Source organism: Bactrocera dorsalis, chromosome 4, assembly GCF_023373825.1.
Source record: "Bactrocera dorsalis isolate Fly_Bdor chromosome 4, ASM2337382v1, whole genome shotgun sequence".
Lineage (NCBI taxonomy): Eukaryota > Metazoa > Arthropoda > Insecta > Diptera > Tephritidae > Bactrocera > Bactrocera dorsalis.
The window spans coordinates 68,258,822-68,277,130 of NC_064306.1; the positions used below are offsets into that span (position 1 = coordinate 68,258,822).

Here is an 18,309-nt window from a genome sequence, read left to right on the forward strand (position 1 = left end):
AAGTAAAATTTTATATATATATTTTTTTTAATTAAAAAAGGTGGTTTTTGATCAAAAAATTTTTACTTTATATTATTTAAAAATATGTTCAAACTCGACTTTTCTTAGTTATTTTTTAATTTAATTAGAAGATAATTGAATGCCAAAGAAACTTTAAACTTTACCCCAATTCCATACGACGTTTAGTTTTTTTCTATGCTGCTCGCCAATTAAGAAAAATCGTAAAAATGAAAAACCGAGAAATCGCGCGTAAAAGTTTTCGCTTTCGGCCCAAACGCTAATATATCTGCTAGACGCTCGGTCACTATTTCCCTTCTAGCTTCGAAAATATTTCGAATTCCCATCCAAAACTTTGGGGACATATTCTTAAATTATTTTTAAAGAGATTTAAGCAAAAAAAAAATCGATTTTTTGAAGCTTCTAAACCAATCTCCCCCCTTAATAGACATATAAAATATAGCTATTATTGACTATTCTATCGTTCCCACAACAGTCGAGTCCAAGTAACCCAAACAGACCTGGATTTTTATCCAGCCAAAAACTGTCAACTCGACACCATCCCTTGAAATTACTTCAAGAATGTTTTCTGACGCTACAACAACAACAACTAAAAATTTGCCGCTATTTTTAATGTTATGCTTAAAATTCAAAGACAAAAAATTTGACAAAATTGAAAATAGTACAATTTCGATATTTATGGTTTCCACTACACCGAGAAAAATTGTTAAAATGCAATCAATCTCAATTGGGCTGATGTACCATACCAATTAGATTGACAAGCACAAATTTGATTTTTTCACTAGGCGGCCAACATAAATTTCTATAAAAATTAAATAACAGCTGATTTATTTGATTTAACTACAACTGTCAATGAATTTGACGTAATAAAAATCGACATTAGGCAGAGAATTCCAAATATAATGAGGAACTTTGAAAAGATCTTGTTCGACAACGTATGTACATACATATGTACATATGTATGTATATAAATAGTCCTATAAACTAAAAAATCAGATTATTGACGCTTTTGTGAAATCTTTGCTTCTTTGCGTTATCAATATATTTTCTATAAACTTACTAGTTACATACACAAACATGCAAACATACATATATATGTATATACATATGTACATATGTACATATTCTTTTGTGGTAACGCGATAATTTAGGTTTTGTTTTTTTTTAGTAAATCTTTCATGAACGCGCGGGAAATTCTTACCAGGCTATACATATCGCTTTAAACACAAGTTCTTGTGGCCTCAGGAAAACCAAAGTTTAATGGGCGATAGATTTACCAAACGCAAATTCAATTTCCCATTTGTGGTAAATACATATCCGTCTATCGTTCTGTTTCGGATTACACACCCATGCGCATTCATAGTGACTTGTAACTTTATGAAGTAGCACAACTGCGTCAGGTTCAACGATCTCGTAAAGTCTCAAAGAGTAAACACAATAAAGTGTTGAGAAATTTAATTTCCCCGTTTACTATTTTCATTTTCTACTTTTCTGTGCTACATACCAGAACAAATACACATACAATTGTGTCTATGTCTATATAAATTTGTGGTACATACAAGCGTGCATAAGCAGAGTTTATATAGAATGCCGTGGTAATAACAAGGCTTACCGGTTCGTTGCTTACATGCACATTTTCCACTTTTTCACATCGTCATATTGCTGTTGGTCGAGCAATTTTAACTGTTTTCGTCATTAACCACTGACTGCTTTGGCTGACGGGTCTGTAGATTTAACTGCTAACTGCTTTTACACGTATACAATTACAACGACTTACATACATACATATGTACTGTATACTATAAACACTTAGCTGTCATGCACACTTGTAAGCAGGAAATCTACGCTTCAGCGACCTACCCGGAAGTTTTTGAGTTGCTCAATATGACCGCAACAGAATAAAGCAAAGCATGTTACAATATTATTTGTTATGTTTTTATGAAAAAAAATGCAATTAAACATATTTTGTCATAATGTTTGTTTCGGCTTTTAGCTCAAATTTCACCATTAGTCCCCAAGAGTTATAGGAGTTATATTATGTATCATGTGTCGATACCTTTAAATTTAGATCAGTAAATTGTTAAGTTTTATAAAATTAGACTATCGCCGAGTCTAATTTTGTGTCTTTGATAAATAGAGTAATTGAAAATGGAAAAATGTAGTGATTACCATCAAGGCGTTATAATTTTATTGCTATCAAAATCAAGTTCTTGTATGACAAATTTGTTTATATGTGAAGGATCTTATGGTTTCGGTGCAACAGAAGATTACGCTTTTTCTTTTTTATTAAAAATAATAAAAAATTGAACTTCACTTGATATGCATACCCAACAGTTCTATTTCATTTGAAATGAATGTGACAAAGATTTTAATTAAAATCAAATGCATATTACCTTGGTAATTGCAAGGTAACTTTGAGTCAAACACTGCACAAATTCATTAGCCTTTTAATAATATTAATATTTCATGCCAACATGCACAAATACACATTTATTGCCAACAAATGCTTAAAATTTTGCCACAACATGCAAAACGTGCAATGCGGAACGCGAATTATGTGAAGTGGGAAAAGAAAAACAAAAAAACTGCAATGCCACTGAATTTAATTTAAGCATTAAACTGCTGACTCAATTTAACTTATAAGAATTATATCCAAATAAAATATATTTAATGCACTTACCATATTTATAAAACGGAAATATGTTGAAACTATCGCATTAGTTGATTCCAGCATAATTACAAGCGTTTTTCCTTTGCCACGCCGGCCCAACATATTTTCATTTGCAATGTTAATACGGCTGAATCGCGTTTTTCGTCGAACCAACACAGCACTGACTGCACACACGCAAACATGCATATTAAATTCATATACATACATAAATTTTGTTTTTATTTTGACCATCCACCTTTTGGTAAATATTTTAAATTAAATCGTCAGCTAATTTTAAATTCAAGCCGCATTGGCACAAGCTTATTTGATACACTGTGCTTCCACCTTCAATAAATTATCCAAAACCAAAACTGTTTGGAAGAAAGCACGCAATCGGAGAAGAAGGTGTAGAGGTATTGGAGTGCAATAATCACACCTGTGCTTGGCATAGGGTCAAATTATTGACGTGCGTAAGAATTTTATGAAAGACAATAATTGAGAAGAAAAAAACTGCTACAAGGAAATATAAATAAGGTATAAACAGAAAATAAAATTTGTGTGCAGCGGAAGTAGATTTACCGTTTTCCAATTCGTGAGTTAAAAATTAATCATTTGAAACTTACGGAAATTTTAATTTTTTTTATATGTTTTTACTTTTTAGTAGGTTTAACAGGGCTTAGCAATATAGCATTCGTTTAAGTATTATTTCTTTAATTCTAATTACCCTTCACTTTGTTTACCATTCCTTCCACAGGGCCAACAACAATTGGCAAACAAATTTCGCATCCATAAATAAATCGAATGAGAACTCGCCGCAGACGAGTAAAAAGCAACGCGATTGCGGTGAATCTGCACGTGATAGCTTAGCATATTCCTGTCTATTAAAGAACGAACTTCTTGGCACCGCCATCGAGGACGTTAAGGCGGTTAGCGATGAGCGTAATGAGAACACCTACACGCCAGCAGCAAAACGAAGCCTATTCAAGTACCAATCACCGACAAAGCAGGTGAGTTCAATGTCGCCAACAAGCGTCTGAGCTGAACGGCACGATAACGAATTAATTTCAAATCCACACAAACATATAAAACATATCTTAATTTTTTCTTTATAATATCTGAATGCGCATATCATTCAAATGCATGCCGTGAGTGAGAAGTATGTATATATGAGTAACTGGATATGGTATTAATTAAACTTAATATAAATAAAATATGAGATTAATATACATATGTTTAATATTACATTATGCAGTCAACGCCAAGCTCAAATAAAGTAAAGATAAATACTATATATGCTCAATTTGCGCGAGGACTTTAAAGTACCATACACGATAAAAAGTTTCGTAAAGATGATGATTTCTTATTTGCGTTAAATCCTTGAATATTTTTCTGATATTGGATTTTGATCTTTGAACTTTCTCAGAGTTTCTTCCAAGCAAGGGTCAAACCTTTTCTCCTCAAGAATTTGCTTATTTGTCGAAACCGCCGATATCGGACTACTATAGCATTTCGCTGACCATACGAACTGACCGATCAAAATCAAAAATTCTTGTACGGAAAAATTTTTATTTGCGAAAATTCTTATATGATCCGGTGCAGACAAAATTAACATTTCTTATCGTTCTTATTTAATTTCAATAAAAATTAAACGTTGAGTTTGAGTTATCAATGTCTGAAAGTTTACACTACAGTTTTAAGAATTTAACTAAAAGGCATTTAAGTAGTCTGCAAATCCAATTATCTTAATAAAAAATTGAATTGAACTCATACAGTGTTGCAAATGCAATCAGCAAGACTCAGCTTCTTTATATATTGTGTTCAGATATCTCTGCACTTGTATGTATAAATTTATACATATATTATTGTATATTATATAGTGATATCAATACGCATATAACAGTACATGTTATAAGCGTGGAAACGTTTGCATTATGGTATATTCTTGTTTTTTGTAAGCGAGTGGCAATGAACTCTGGAAAAAAATTTTGAAGGTTTATTCATTTGTCTTTCGTATACATATTTATGGTTCTAATATCTCTACGTTTGCGTTTTACTTAGAAAACTGATCGCGGTTAGTTTATTGTCCTAAATAAAAACATTTTTGCCAAAGATTTTCCAAAAAATAACTCAACAATTTGAAGTGGAAAGCTCCAAATAAATTTTCAAATCATTGCCCATTTAAATGAATTGAGATTTAGGTCGCATGCCACAACATATGTTGCCCTCATTCTGGTAAATACACAAGTAAAATCGTATTTTATGGTTTGAATGTTCTATCAACGTTGATAGTGATCAAGATGGCTTAGAAATGAACTTTAGAAAATTCTTTTTAATTATATTTAGCTGTCGTGCCTTCATATATACAGCGTATTTGTTTGGTTCGTTTTGATATTAACTAGAAATATACATATACAGGTATCCCTCGAATAGCACGGTACTTGAGTTGCACGAAATCTCGAATAGCATGGTTAAAAATTGTGACAACCCTCGAATAACACGGGGTTCGAATTACACGAAGCCGCGAAAATTCCTTTTAAAAATTGAAATTTAAGGATCCTCTACCTCTTCAAGGAAAAACAAATCAATCTTTGGAGAGTGACAGTGGTTGAACATATGTAATTTAAAAATTATTGCGTTTATAAAGTTTTACCTTTTAAATTTCAAATAACACGATTTCGAATAACACGGAACCAATTAACCGTGTTATTCGAGGGATACCTGTATATTGATTTGTTCTTTACTAATTTTGCTCTTGAAAAAATATGACCTACAGTATAATAATATGTATAATTAAATATACATATTTGCAATTATTCCTCTACTAGGGCTAGTAAAAATAATTAAATTATTTCTTCTTCTTGGAGGTTTTATATAACACAGAATGATGCGATTTCGATTTTTTGCCCTTTAAGCCCTCGTCATTATTGACAAAAAACTGAGATAGTCAATTTCACAAGCTTTTCTTGAAAATCATTTGCCATAGGCAAATACATAGTAATCACTTTTTTCGAGGTCCAGACTATAAGATGAGTGCATATGTACCTAACTAAGCTCACGGAATTTCTGGCAAGCCAATAACATTTCGAACATGTCTGTTTTCAATTAGCGTTCTCGTAAGTGACCCTTTTTTCATAAACAATTTTTTTCACAAAATGGCGACTGCCTGAAAAAAAAAGTTTTTTTGGATCACTTTTTCTGACTATTTCGAATTTTTTAAAAATAATAAAAATAAAAATTTGGGGATGGGGCTAGTTCCAACCATAGACAAGCCTATAAAGAAGACTCTATAAAAATTTCAAGTAAATCGGTCCAGTAGAACCTGAGAAATCGTGGGTATCGTTCCGAAAAAGTCAGTTTTGAGAAAAACGCGTTTAAAGTTTCGCGTAAAGTCTTTTCTTCGATTAGTTCCGGCCGAACCAGTTTGGATGCCGGGTCAGAAAAATGCCTATATCTCCGAAAATAATTTGAATTTTGAAAAATCCTCTTGTACACATATTCTTGAATAGTTAAACTTTGAAAATAAAAAAAATCGATTTTTTTAAATTTCTAGACCAGAATACCCCCTTAACATCTCACATTCTTGAACCACAACTGTGGATCTTAAAGACTATTCATATTTTCAGCCACCTGTTTTGCTTTTTCGTCTTAATCGAAGAAAAACTGTAAAACATGGTGTATTTTTTATTTGCTGGTGTCCAACTTTGACGCGTGTACCAACATTGAAACGGAAGATCTTGAATCTCTTCATGTGCGACAATTTTGCTTGTTTACGTATCCATTGAGCCAGAAATGAGCCTCACCGCTGAACAAAATTTGGTAGAAAACGTCGGATATTCTTGGAACTTTTCAAGAGCCCATAGACCGAAGCGATGTCGCTTGGGAAGGTCGAGCGGTTTCTGTTCTTGTACAAGCTGTATCTTGTCAGCTTTCTCTTTAAGATCTCGACGTAAAATGCGCCAAGTCGTTCCATACGTCAGTCCGAGTTGCTGCAAACGGCGCCGAATCAACTCTCCACGATCTTCGAACACCCTCTCCGGTATGGCTGCTATATTTTCTTCACTATGTCTTTTTTTGTCTATTCGGTCCAATATTATCCAATAATAAATGCTGGGACTCAAGATGGGCGATGGTGTTGGGAATAGTACGCCTAGTTGGATTATGTTGACCATAAGATGAACGAAGCGAGCGGTATACATTCCTTACGGAACGTGAATTTTCATAATAAAGTTGAACGACACGACTAACGAGCGATCTGACGAAGACTATTGAAAAAAGTATCTCTACTCTATTATATCATATGTTTATGAAGTAAATAGCTGTTTCTGTTCTTAAACCAATTCTTAATTAAAATGAAGTAATGAAACACACACATTTTTAAACGAACTTCAGACGAGATTTACTGAATGCAGATGCTTTAAATTTGTTAAATTACTCAGCTGTTTATTTTCCAAGTCGTTTGTTATAATATTGGCAAAACTTATGAAAAACTTTTCGGTCATTAATAGTAGTACAGTTTGTATTTAGTTGATCAAAATAGATTATTGTTCAAGAAAACTACTTTCATTATCTTTATTGTAACTGCTGCTGATATGCAAATATTTTCTTTAACATTTTTGTGAGAAATTTCCACTGATTGCTTGAACTGTCAGTGAATTTTACTGAAGTAGTTGCCACTTTTTGTTGGTTTAACCGTGAACCACTCCATCCACAGCAATCGTATTTGTGTAAATATACATAGATTTACCATTTAGTAAAATCAGCATCAGCGATTCAATGCCATCAACGCTATTTGCATTTCTGAATTTGGCATTTTTGTTTGATTTTTTATAGTTTCTAGGTTCATTTGTTTATTCAATATTTACATTAAGTAAGTGCTCGCCACCGTTGACACGTTGACAGCGGAGATCAGTTGCCAATGACGCTGATGATGATGATGATGACTTGGAGGAGGATAGTGGTGTTGCCTTAGACGGCGGTTCCCTCGTTGTCGCTGACATTAAATGCCGATTTGTTTTGAGTACTTGAGTATCTATAATTTGCTCACGTCTCGTCATATTTTCATTTCTTTTATGTGTCATATAGCATGTGCCAAAGTCATAATATTACACGCCTTCATCGTCTAAATTGCTTTTGTTCCTTTTTCATGAATGAAGCGATGTCGCTTGATAAGATATATTATTTTATTTTTTTCTTAATTGCAACCAAGATTGCTTAACGATCTGTTATGCATTCTTTTTTTTTTTGTGCGTGATATTCCCATGCGTTTTCGTTTGATATTTCTTGTTGCTCATTTATTGCTGTGCGATAAACTTTGCTTGTTTATCTTTTACAATCACGTTTGTCTTTTAAATTTCTTCACTCAATTATACTAAGTGAAATTTGTCACAGTCATAATTCAATTTGCTTGTTGAGACTTGTTGAGCTGGGTAAAAAAAATGGCTTGTGGCTGTTTAAGTTCATGCTTTTATACCCTGAACGGGGTATATTAAGCATCTCACGAAGTTTATTACACGCAGAATTCCTTCTGTGTTCTCAAGTTTTCAAGACCATAAGCACCAATAAAATCTCAGCCACATCTAAGCAAAAATAAAAGTGTTGAGAAATGCCAATCCTTTCTTCTTTTCGCAACGTGACGCCAATTGGATTCCAAGCGAAGCCAGGTCCTTCTCCACCTGGTCTTTCCCACGGCCTTCCTCTTCCTCTGCTTCCCCCGGCAATTACTGCGTCGAATACTTTCAGAGCTGGAGTGTTTTCGTCCATACGTACGACATGACTTAGCCAGCCCAGCCACTGTCTCATCGCCGTTCCATCGAATGTGATATTCGCCGTAGCCAACGCCCAAAGGACTATAAATTTTTCGCAGAACCTTTCTCTCGAAAACTCGTAACTTCGACTCATCAGATGTTGTCATCGTCCATGCCTCTGCACCATATAGCAGGACGGAAATAATAAGTGACTCGTAGACTTTGGGTTTTGTTCGTCGAGAGAGGACTTTACTTCTCAATTGCTTACTCAGTCCGAAGTAATACCTGTTGGCAAGAGTTATTCTGCGTTGGATTTCGAGGCTGACATTGTTGTTCCCAGATAGACGAAATTATCTACGACTTTGAAGTTATGACTGCCAACAGTGACTTGGGAGCCTAGTCGCGAGTGCGACGATTATTTTTTTGATGACAGGAGACATTTCGTCTTGCACTCGTTCACTGCCAGATTTTGCTATTTGCTATGCTTCCTTATCCAGTCTGGAGAAAGCAGAACTAACGGGATGGGTGTATGATTTTTCATTAATTTGACTTAGTTCGAATCGTAGAGAAAACATGCCCGTCTTTCGGAAAACAGTCCATACCATAAGTGATCCGCTATCATGGTGGGATTTGAAACAAACCTATCGAAGTCTATTTTACATTAAATATTATATCCTCAAATTCTTCCCAAAATTTGTTGCCCCGCTATCTCTGGCTGCAGTTATACCAAAATCAGGATATTTTCTTTTGTTGCAGCTCGTCATGTAATGAACCGCTTGTAGGTTACGATGACGATCTATAGCTGAACTTATTCCTCCGACCTCTATGGTAAAGGTTTTGGGCTATTTTTGCTTACTACTTAATAAAAGTTAATCAACGTGCTGTGATCATAAATTAAAAAAAAATTAATATTAAAATATGTATTTGTAAGGTTGTCGCCATGTCTATAAATATATGCTTGTTTCCATGTCAGCTACATACTCGTATGTAGTAATTTTGGCCCTATCTCGTTTTCTTATCGAGATTAGGTGACATTTGAACAAATTCATGAACCCTTTACACTTGTATTGACTTTTTATCGGTTCTTATGGGTTAAGAATAATAAACACCTTTTCGCGTTGAGCTCTAATTTTATTTGTATGTTTGAATATTGCAACAACATGTTCTGTCTTTTCAGCTTAGATATGTATCTTTTTTGTAACAAGTGTCGAAAATTCCCCACAATAATATTGCTGGCGCCATTATTTATACCAAGTTGCGCATAATACATACATATATCTTACACACCCACCTGGTTTTAGGCCTACGTTCATATGTAGTTACGATTGTGTCTAATAAATAATCAACTTAGTATTTTTACCATACATCAAAATACCAGTAGCAAAGCACTAATTGCCACAAAACCAACAACAAATGCAACAGAAGGGGCACATGCTCGTCCAATAGATGATAGACAAGCCTACCAATGCGGACACTCATGTATGTGCTTATGTATTTTTTATGTAAATCTATTTCAGCAATTGACAGACAGGCGTGTACCAGAAACATGAGTAGCCGTCGTCATAATTTAATTAAAATTTATGTCATTCAAAGTCGTAAAATTTAACTTTGCTCATATACTGCATACATGCATACATTCATAGCATGTAAGCCACAAAACTTAGAAATAATAGAGAAAACTAAATTAAAACAGCGTGAGCCTAGATTTTTGAGTTTGTTAAATTCGTCGATCACAATGTGGTGTTTTGCTTGAAAATGGTTACAAGCATGTTTACATGCTCCTCCAAATATTCTATCAATTGTAGACGTACACACAAACTTCCATACACGTTATGTACATATGTATGTATGCATATTTTATAAAGGGGTTTTCAATAAGAGCGCTATACAAGCTTTTTAATAAAACAAAACGGCTTGAGATATCAATGAAAGTACATTCGATGGCATTATGTATGGAACTCGATTTCTTTTGCATGGCCACCACGGGTACGCTTGCAGAAGTCCAGACGCTGAATCCAATTTTCGACGGTTTTCAAACATAAATCGGCCGATACTGCTGCAATTTCACGTTCGCTGGCTTGTTGAAAAAGACCATATTCGGGATGCAATGGTGACTCATGGAGTACGTGTAGTTTGCTGCTGACCAATAACCATATTTTGCTTATTGACGAAGCCATTCAGCCAGATATACGCCTCATCGTTGAAGATGATTTTTCGTTGAAAATCTGGATAATTTTCAAGTTGTTGCTCAGCCCAATTTACGCACATACGACGATTCTGGTGGTCAAGCGGCTTCAGTTCTTGCGTCAAATTGATCTTGTAAGGATGTAGGCCAAATTTTTCTTTTGCAAAATTTGCCACAATGATGTCACAGAGATGCCCAACGCTAGAGAACGACGTGTGAGAGGCAGCAATATTCTTGACCCTATGTGCACTTCCTTGTCTCACTGGCACGGGAACATTTTGTACTGTGCCTGTGGACTCAAATCTGACAGGACGATTGTGACGACCATAAAATGGATATAGCGCTCTTAAAGTTGAGGCCACCGACTCCGAATTTCGGTAGTAAATTTTAATAATTTTAACTCGTTGGATCGTATATCTTTCCATGATGAAATGGCAAATCTTACTGAAGAGAAATGTCAAAAGAGCGGGAAAAAATATGGCGTCTTTGCTGTCTCTATCGGTCTATTTTGTAGCGTCCCTATTTAATATAAAAATAAAAAATATTAAAAATGTTAAAATTTTACAAATTTTCTCAAATAATTTACGCATTTCAACTTTGTCCAGTTAATGTACCTCAGAGAATTTTGATTAACAAAAATTTTATTTTAATGAGAAATCTACATCATTAACATCTACTATAAATCTAGTTTTTTCTCTCCACACCTGCTAGTCGCATAAATTAAATTTAGCAACATTTGCATAAAATTATTTTGCTATTTAACTTTCCTGTTCACTAAAGGTTTGTTGTGTTTTTATTTTTTTTATTATATTTTTTTTTGTTGCGACTTCTATACCCTTTACAACAAACATAGCTTCTTATACTTTGATCTTCATTATTTCTTCTGCACGAAATTCGTTTAATTTCTTTATGCGCATTTTGTATTTCTCTTTCTTGAATTTATAACCCAATTGTTATTATTATTATTTTGTGTATAGCTTGGTTAACATATATAATTTTTTTAAATTTTTTTCATAGTCATGTAAGGTATTTTTTTTTATTTATTTGCTTAATCTTCACTTGCCGGCATTCAAACTGGTTTTGAATTTATTATAAAATTGTCGTGTTTCCTTTCCACTTTTAATCCATTGGAGTATAAAAAGGCCAAAATATTTCAGTAAGCGCCGCCCTCTTATTACTTGCGGCAAGTAAATTCAAGTTAACGCACTCCAATACATACGAACTTAAGTTGGCCGAAAAACGCGAATCACATCGCTTCCCGCCAAATTCATTTTATATATCAATTTTTTTTCCTTTCTCTTATGTACGGCCAACAACTTGAGCACGCCAAATCGAAAGAGGCCTAAACGAAACGTGCGCGCGCAAAAAACATGAAAGCCATCATTTTGTACAATTCACCGCTTTAGCTCCGGTTTCGGAATACAATAAAATGTATATACATAAGTGGTAAAGAAAAATAAATGTGTCCACTTGTTCAACATTTTTCTCCAAAAAAATAAAAAAATATCCATTTCAATAGTCAACACATTGATAGATGAGTTCGAGCGTCGCTGCCGTTTGGCGTTGTTGTTACTGTACAATTTTTTGTTTAAATCAAATGAAGTATAAGCTTTGGATTTTTTCGGTTTTTTTTTGGTGTCTTCAATTTATTTTTGTTTGCCAATCACTCCTTTTACATTGTTAGTTCCCACCGATTTGTGGGAAAATTAGTGTTGACCTTGATTACTTCGGGTTCAACAATTTGCCACCTTTGCAAAACATTCAGCCAATTTTGCAGGAACTCGATTTATAAGCTGATTTTCTTTGTTCTTTATTTATTTGCATTTCCATAGTAGTTGTAAGCGCTAACTATGGCCAACTACCAAGAAGAACAATTTAAAGTGAAAACTTCGCCGCACCATCATAAATGAGGATCGGGTTGATTTGATTTGTTTATATTATTGGTGCCTTGTTATTAATACAACTGCTCAAATTTGACTCGGCCTGACAAAAAAATAAATACAATTTCACATATTTTCATACAAATCTTTATTATCACCTTCATACGAGGGCTGCTATATATATTTCTGGCCTAATAATGAAAATAGGAATATTTATCAACGAAAATGGTTTTATTGTTTTTCAAAATATTCTCCATCAAGATTTATACACTTTTGCATGCGCTCAAACCAATTTTCGAAGCACTTTTTCCACTCCGATTGAGACACCTCCAAAACATGGTTTTTGAATGCTTCAACAGCATCTTCTGGCGACAATGTGTGGGAACAAAAAGAAGTCATTGGGTGTCAAGTCAGGGCTGTACGGCGAATGACCCATCAATTCGACGTTTTGGCCGGTCAAAAAGGCGCTGGTTTGAGCCGATGTGTGAGAGCTCGCATTGTCATGGTGCACAATGATTCTCTTCTCTTGTTCGTTTTTCGAATTTATCCGAAGACTTCAGGCAAACAAATGGTGGAGTACTCAGAATTGACCGTCCTACGTTGCTCAAGCGGAACAGTCGCCACATGACCAGTTTTGCCGAAGAAACAGGCGACCATTTGCTTCGAAGTGCTTCTTCCACGAACAATTTTCGTTGGATTTGGCTCGTCTTGGAAGACCCACACGGTCGATTGCTGTTTTGTTTCGGGCTCATACGCATATATCCATGGTTCGTCACCTGCGACGATCTTATAAACGTCTTTGGAAGCACCGCGATCGTATTTTTTCAGCATTTCTTTACACCAATCCAGACGAACCTTTTTTTGAGCGATTGTCAAATTGTGCGGGATCCAACGAGAACAAATGTATCGAATGTAAGCTGGTGGGAGAAATGCATAGGCATGCCTCTATCTGAAGGTATGTTACATGACGGTCTTGCATTATCAGTTCACGTCATCGATGTTTTCTGGCACAACGGCTGTTTTTGGACGACCTTCACGGAATTCGTCTTTGAGCGAGCGTCGGCCGCGATTGAATTCGTTGTACCAGTTTTCACAGTGCTATTGGATGGTGCTTCATAGCCATACAAAGATTTTAGTTCATCGATGCACTCTTTTCGCGATAATCCACGTCGATAGTTGTGAAAAATGATCGCACGAAAATGTTCACGAGTTAATTCCATTTTTTGGCCGAGATGAGTTTTTTAATTCACTGTAAATAAAACAATTCACGATTAAATGACAAAACGTTCTGATTGATGTTATGCTAAAAAATGTCAAACTTTCCATTGTTGCCTAGGCCAGAAATATATACAGCAGCCCTCGTAATAGGCTTCTGAGCTAGTATAAGCATGCCTTCGTTTACATATTGTAATTAAATTTTCCAAACACTTGTTATGACTTCGATGGCTTTTAGTGCCTTCAGCGGATATTAGTTCTTTCGGTATCGTGTTATTTTAGGAGCGCCATTTGCTGGATTGTAGATATTTTCGACGTGATATTCATAAACTTAGAAATCTTCATCAGTGATGATACGTTTGATGAATGTAGGGGGCTCGGCTAAGGTGTCGGGCATACGTTATCGCAAAAGGTTCAGATCTTTTTGTACAAGTCTGGCAACTGACATGGTTCATACACAAAGCATTAATCAAATAGTGTTGATTCGACTCATAAAAGATGTCGATACACTTATGCCTCGTAACACTTTTCATAAGCCCTTTTTGAGATGGCCTTCAGCTCCTTCAGCGAATTTTTTTATCTCTTCGATCGACTTAAAACAGGTTCCACGGAGCGGCAATTTCAGTTCGGAAAACAAAAAAAATCACACTGAGCCAAATCTAGTTAATACTGTAGTTGATTGATTGCAATATTGGCTTTAAATTCGGTCACAATCATGGCTTGATGTGATGGTGCACTATCATAGTGTAAAATCCATTCATTGTTCTTCCACAATTCCGGCCATTTTCGCCGAATGTTCTCACGCTAACGCCTTAATATCGTCAAATAGAGTAAGGAGTTTCTTCAAAACCAATTCATGATGCACCAAATCACGAATAAAAACAATGAGCATCAGGCTCCCTCCATTTCGATGATTGTTCACTTGTTTGCATGTCAAGTTCATAGACTCATGTGTCATCGGCAGTTATAATGCACTGAATGTGGGATCGGAATTCGCACGATCAAGCATATCCAAAGATACCTCTTTTTGAAAAAAAAAAGCAGCTTCATCGGGGAGAGCTCTCTTGGCGCTCTCCCACAGAGGTGCGTGATTAAATTCTGTGTAACACTCGGTAAATCTGCGACAGAGACGTTTGAATAACATATTCACAGGTTACGAGTCATGGATCTTTGAGTATGAACCCGAGACAAAGAGGCAATCTTCCGCAAGCATTTTGAGACGACGGAGGGGATCCAAGCAGCATGCACTTCGGCTCTGACGGCTATTCCGGAGAATGCCTTCCGTGACGCCTTCAGTGTTTTTAAATTGCGCTGGCAGCACTGCATCGCCGCAGAATCAATAATTTTTTTTAAATCGTCTCAGTCCTATTACTTTCCTGACAAACCCTGTAAGGCGAAGGTTATTTTTAAAAATCGCAAACCTAAAATAGGAGGACGATCTGATATTTTGATAAACAATATAATATAACTAATACTTATTTTTTGACGTGGATAATCGAGAAAAATAAATAACTATTATCGTATCACAGTTGCCATAAATTGTACGTTTTATTCTGATTTTTAATGATTTTTTTTTTTTGCTTTGACAGAGATTAAATGTAATTTGGTATATATGTATGTATTTCCACTTATGCTTTTTCAGTTCAGTCATTCGAACCGAACATCAAATTGACATTAATATGCTCTAATTAGCAAAAGCCAATATCCGAAGTCATTTCTGTAATTAAATTACCACATCAATGAAATGGATGTGCAAAGTGTGGTCAATAAATATGTGAAATAATTTATAAATTGTTGGAGGAAAAACTTTAATTGAATAATCATTTGAGCAGACCAAAAAACTGGTGAGGCAGTGCTCAAATTAAAGGCGTGGATGCGCTAAGTTGCCGTCGACAGGCATATATACAAGTATAAGTACTGGTATAGATCTTTACTCGATATATTTGTATTTGAGCAACAATTTCGAGTTGACCACAACCGCAGCTGGGCTTTGGCACGAGTGTGCTCGTCGGTAGAATTCTTTTGTTTAATAAATATGATGGACGTATGGTAGATACGATAAGGCTAATTATGTTTTCAATATGAATAATTTATTGTTATTTTAATGTCAGAGGCGTGGCTGCAATTCATTGTATGTACACGTTGGTGCAAAGCAAATAAATAGTTACTCGTATTGGATATGAACAAGCCTATAGACGTGCCACGTCTGTAAGTTGATGAATTCCATTGTCTGTGTATGAATGATGAATATGAATTAATAATCTATCCATAGAAACTATTTATTAAAGTTTTGGTGAAAAAAAAGCTTTCCAAAGTGCGATTATGATTTATTCAAAAACCGATTGAAAGTGCCAATCATAGAAACATTTCTCAAGTGTTCAAATAATGCCAACTTTCTGACTACAATGGCAAACCGAATATAATCCAACTGGCGTAATGCCGCTTTTTCAGTGCTCATTAGTCACTTTACGCATACACTTTTGGTTATTTTCTGGCTTTCTGCTTTGGCAGTTGGTAGTCATGTTTTGACAATTAAGAGGTTAATGTGCTTTATATTGCATATCTACTTTGTTTGGTCACTTAGTTCAGAATTATACAACAATGCTGGAAAAAAACACAATACACCGGTCAGACGCCTTTCAGCCACTTCAGCATCCACGTTTGTCGAATGTACGAAATGTTTCGCACGAAGGCTAGGTACAGATGTACAAATGGAGCCAATGTATATTCATGTATATGTGTTTTAATACAACGTAATACGTAAATTCTTATCAAGCTAAAGAAATCTGTCAAAGTTGACAACAAAATCCGTTATCATATAAACAAACATGCATACGGTATATAAGACTACATGTAGGTCAATTGGAAGGCTTTATAAAGCAAGTAAAAATATAGAACTCTGAACTTATTAACCAAAAAAAAAATTATAACGGGTGATTTTTTTGAGGTTAGGATTTTCATGCATTAGTATTTGACAGATCACGTGGGATTTCAGACATGGTGTCAAAGAGAAAGATGCTCAGTATGCTTTGACATTTCATCATGAATAGACTTACTAACGAGCAACGCTTGCAAATCATTGAATTTTATTACCAAAATCAGTGTTCGGTTCGAAATGTGTTTATCGACAAATTTTGTTCAGCGATGAGGCTCATTTCTGGTTGAATGGCTACGTAAATAAGCAAAATTGCCGCATTTGGGGTGAAGAGCAACCAGAAGCCGTTCAAGAACTGCCCATGCATCCCGAAAAATGCACTGTTTGGTGTGGTTTGTACGCTGGTGGAATCATTGGACCGTATTTTTTCAAAGATGCTGTTGGACGCAACGTTACGGTGAATGGCGATCGCTATCGTTCGATGCTAACAAACTTTTTGTTGCCAAAAATGGAAGAACTGAACTTGGTTGACATGTGGTTTCAACAAGATGGCGCTACATGCCACACAGCTCGCGATTCTATGGCCATTTTGAGGGAAAACTTCGGACAACAATTCATCTCAAGAAATGGACCCGTAAGTTGGCCACCAAGATCATGCGATTTAACGCCTTTAGACTATTTTTTGTGGGGCTACGTCAAGTCTAAAGTCTACAGAAATAAGCCAGCAACTATTCCAGCTTTGGAAGACAACATTTCCGAAGAAATTCGGGCTATTCCGGCCGAAATGCTCGAAAAAGTTGCCCAAATTGGACTTTCCGAATGGACCACCTAAGACGCAGCCGCGGTCAACATTTAAATGAAATTATCTTCAAAAAGTAAATGTCATGAACCAATCTAACGTTTCAAATAAAGAACCGATGAGATTTTGCAAATTTTATGCGTTTTTTTTAAAAAAAGTTATCAAGCTCTTAAAAAATCACCCTTTATTTAATTCTTAATCGCATTGTTATTAAAAGACTGAAAAGTAAATAATATTGTATTATTAGAAATGATGTGACAAGCACCTTTAAAACTAATAACTTCTTCTGTGTTGAGGGGCTTTGAAAGAAGATATTTTAAATACATTTTTAATGACAATATTGTTATTGAATAACCTCGAGCTGAACAAAATCGAACCTTCCTAAGGTAGTATCATAATTTGAAAATTTTTTCAAATGTCAAATTTGATCCGGACCCTGCAATTCGCTACATGTTACATGTTGGACAAGATCAGGGTTTCTTGGTACGAACTTAGCATTAACACGCCAAAATAGGTGGTTGGACCACTTGGCGCGCTTTTCTGAACTCTTTGTGGCATGCATATATGTACATTACGGGTTTTCAATAAGAGCGCTACAAATTTTTTTTAGTAAAACAAAAATGGTTGGGGATATCAATGAAATTATGTATTCCTGTGAAAGAAAGTTCGATGCCATTATGTATGGAACTCGATTTCTTTTGCATAGTCACCACGTCGACGCTTGCAGAAGTCCAGACGCTGAACCCAATTTTCGACGGTTTTCAAACATAAATCGGCCGATACTGCTGCAATTTCACGTTCGATATTCATACGAAGTTCATCAATCGTCGCTGGCTTGTTGACAAAGACCATATTCGGGATGCAATTGTGACTAATGAAGTACGAGTGGATTGCTGCCTAAGCAATAACGCATATTTTGCCTATTGACAAAGCCATTCAGCCA

The 18,309-nt window shown here is 35.3% G+C and overlaps 2 protein-coding genes across 6 annotated transcripts in view; both read left to right on the forward strand.

Moving 5' to 3' along the window:
• LOC105224932 (calcyclin-binding protein) overlaps positions 1 to 18,309 on the forward strand; it is a 233,180-nt gene that overhangs the window by 10,800 nt on the left and 204,071 nt on the right. The gene's annotated exons all lie outside the window — the stretch shown is intronic.
• LOC105224943 (fizzy-related protein homolog) overlaps positions 1 to 18,309 on the forward strand; it is a 33,594-nt gene that overhangs the window by 8,563 nt on the left and 6,722 nt on the right. For all 5 annotated transcript variants that reach the window (XM_049456503.1, XM_049456504.1, XM_049456506.1 and 2 more), the window contains exon 3: positions 3,423 to 3,675. In XM_049456503.1, the coding sequence (XP_049312460.1) occupies positions 3,423 to 3,675 (253 nt within the window). The remainder of the gene's footprint in view (positions 1 to 3,422; positions 3,676 to 18,309) is intronic.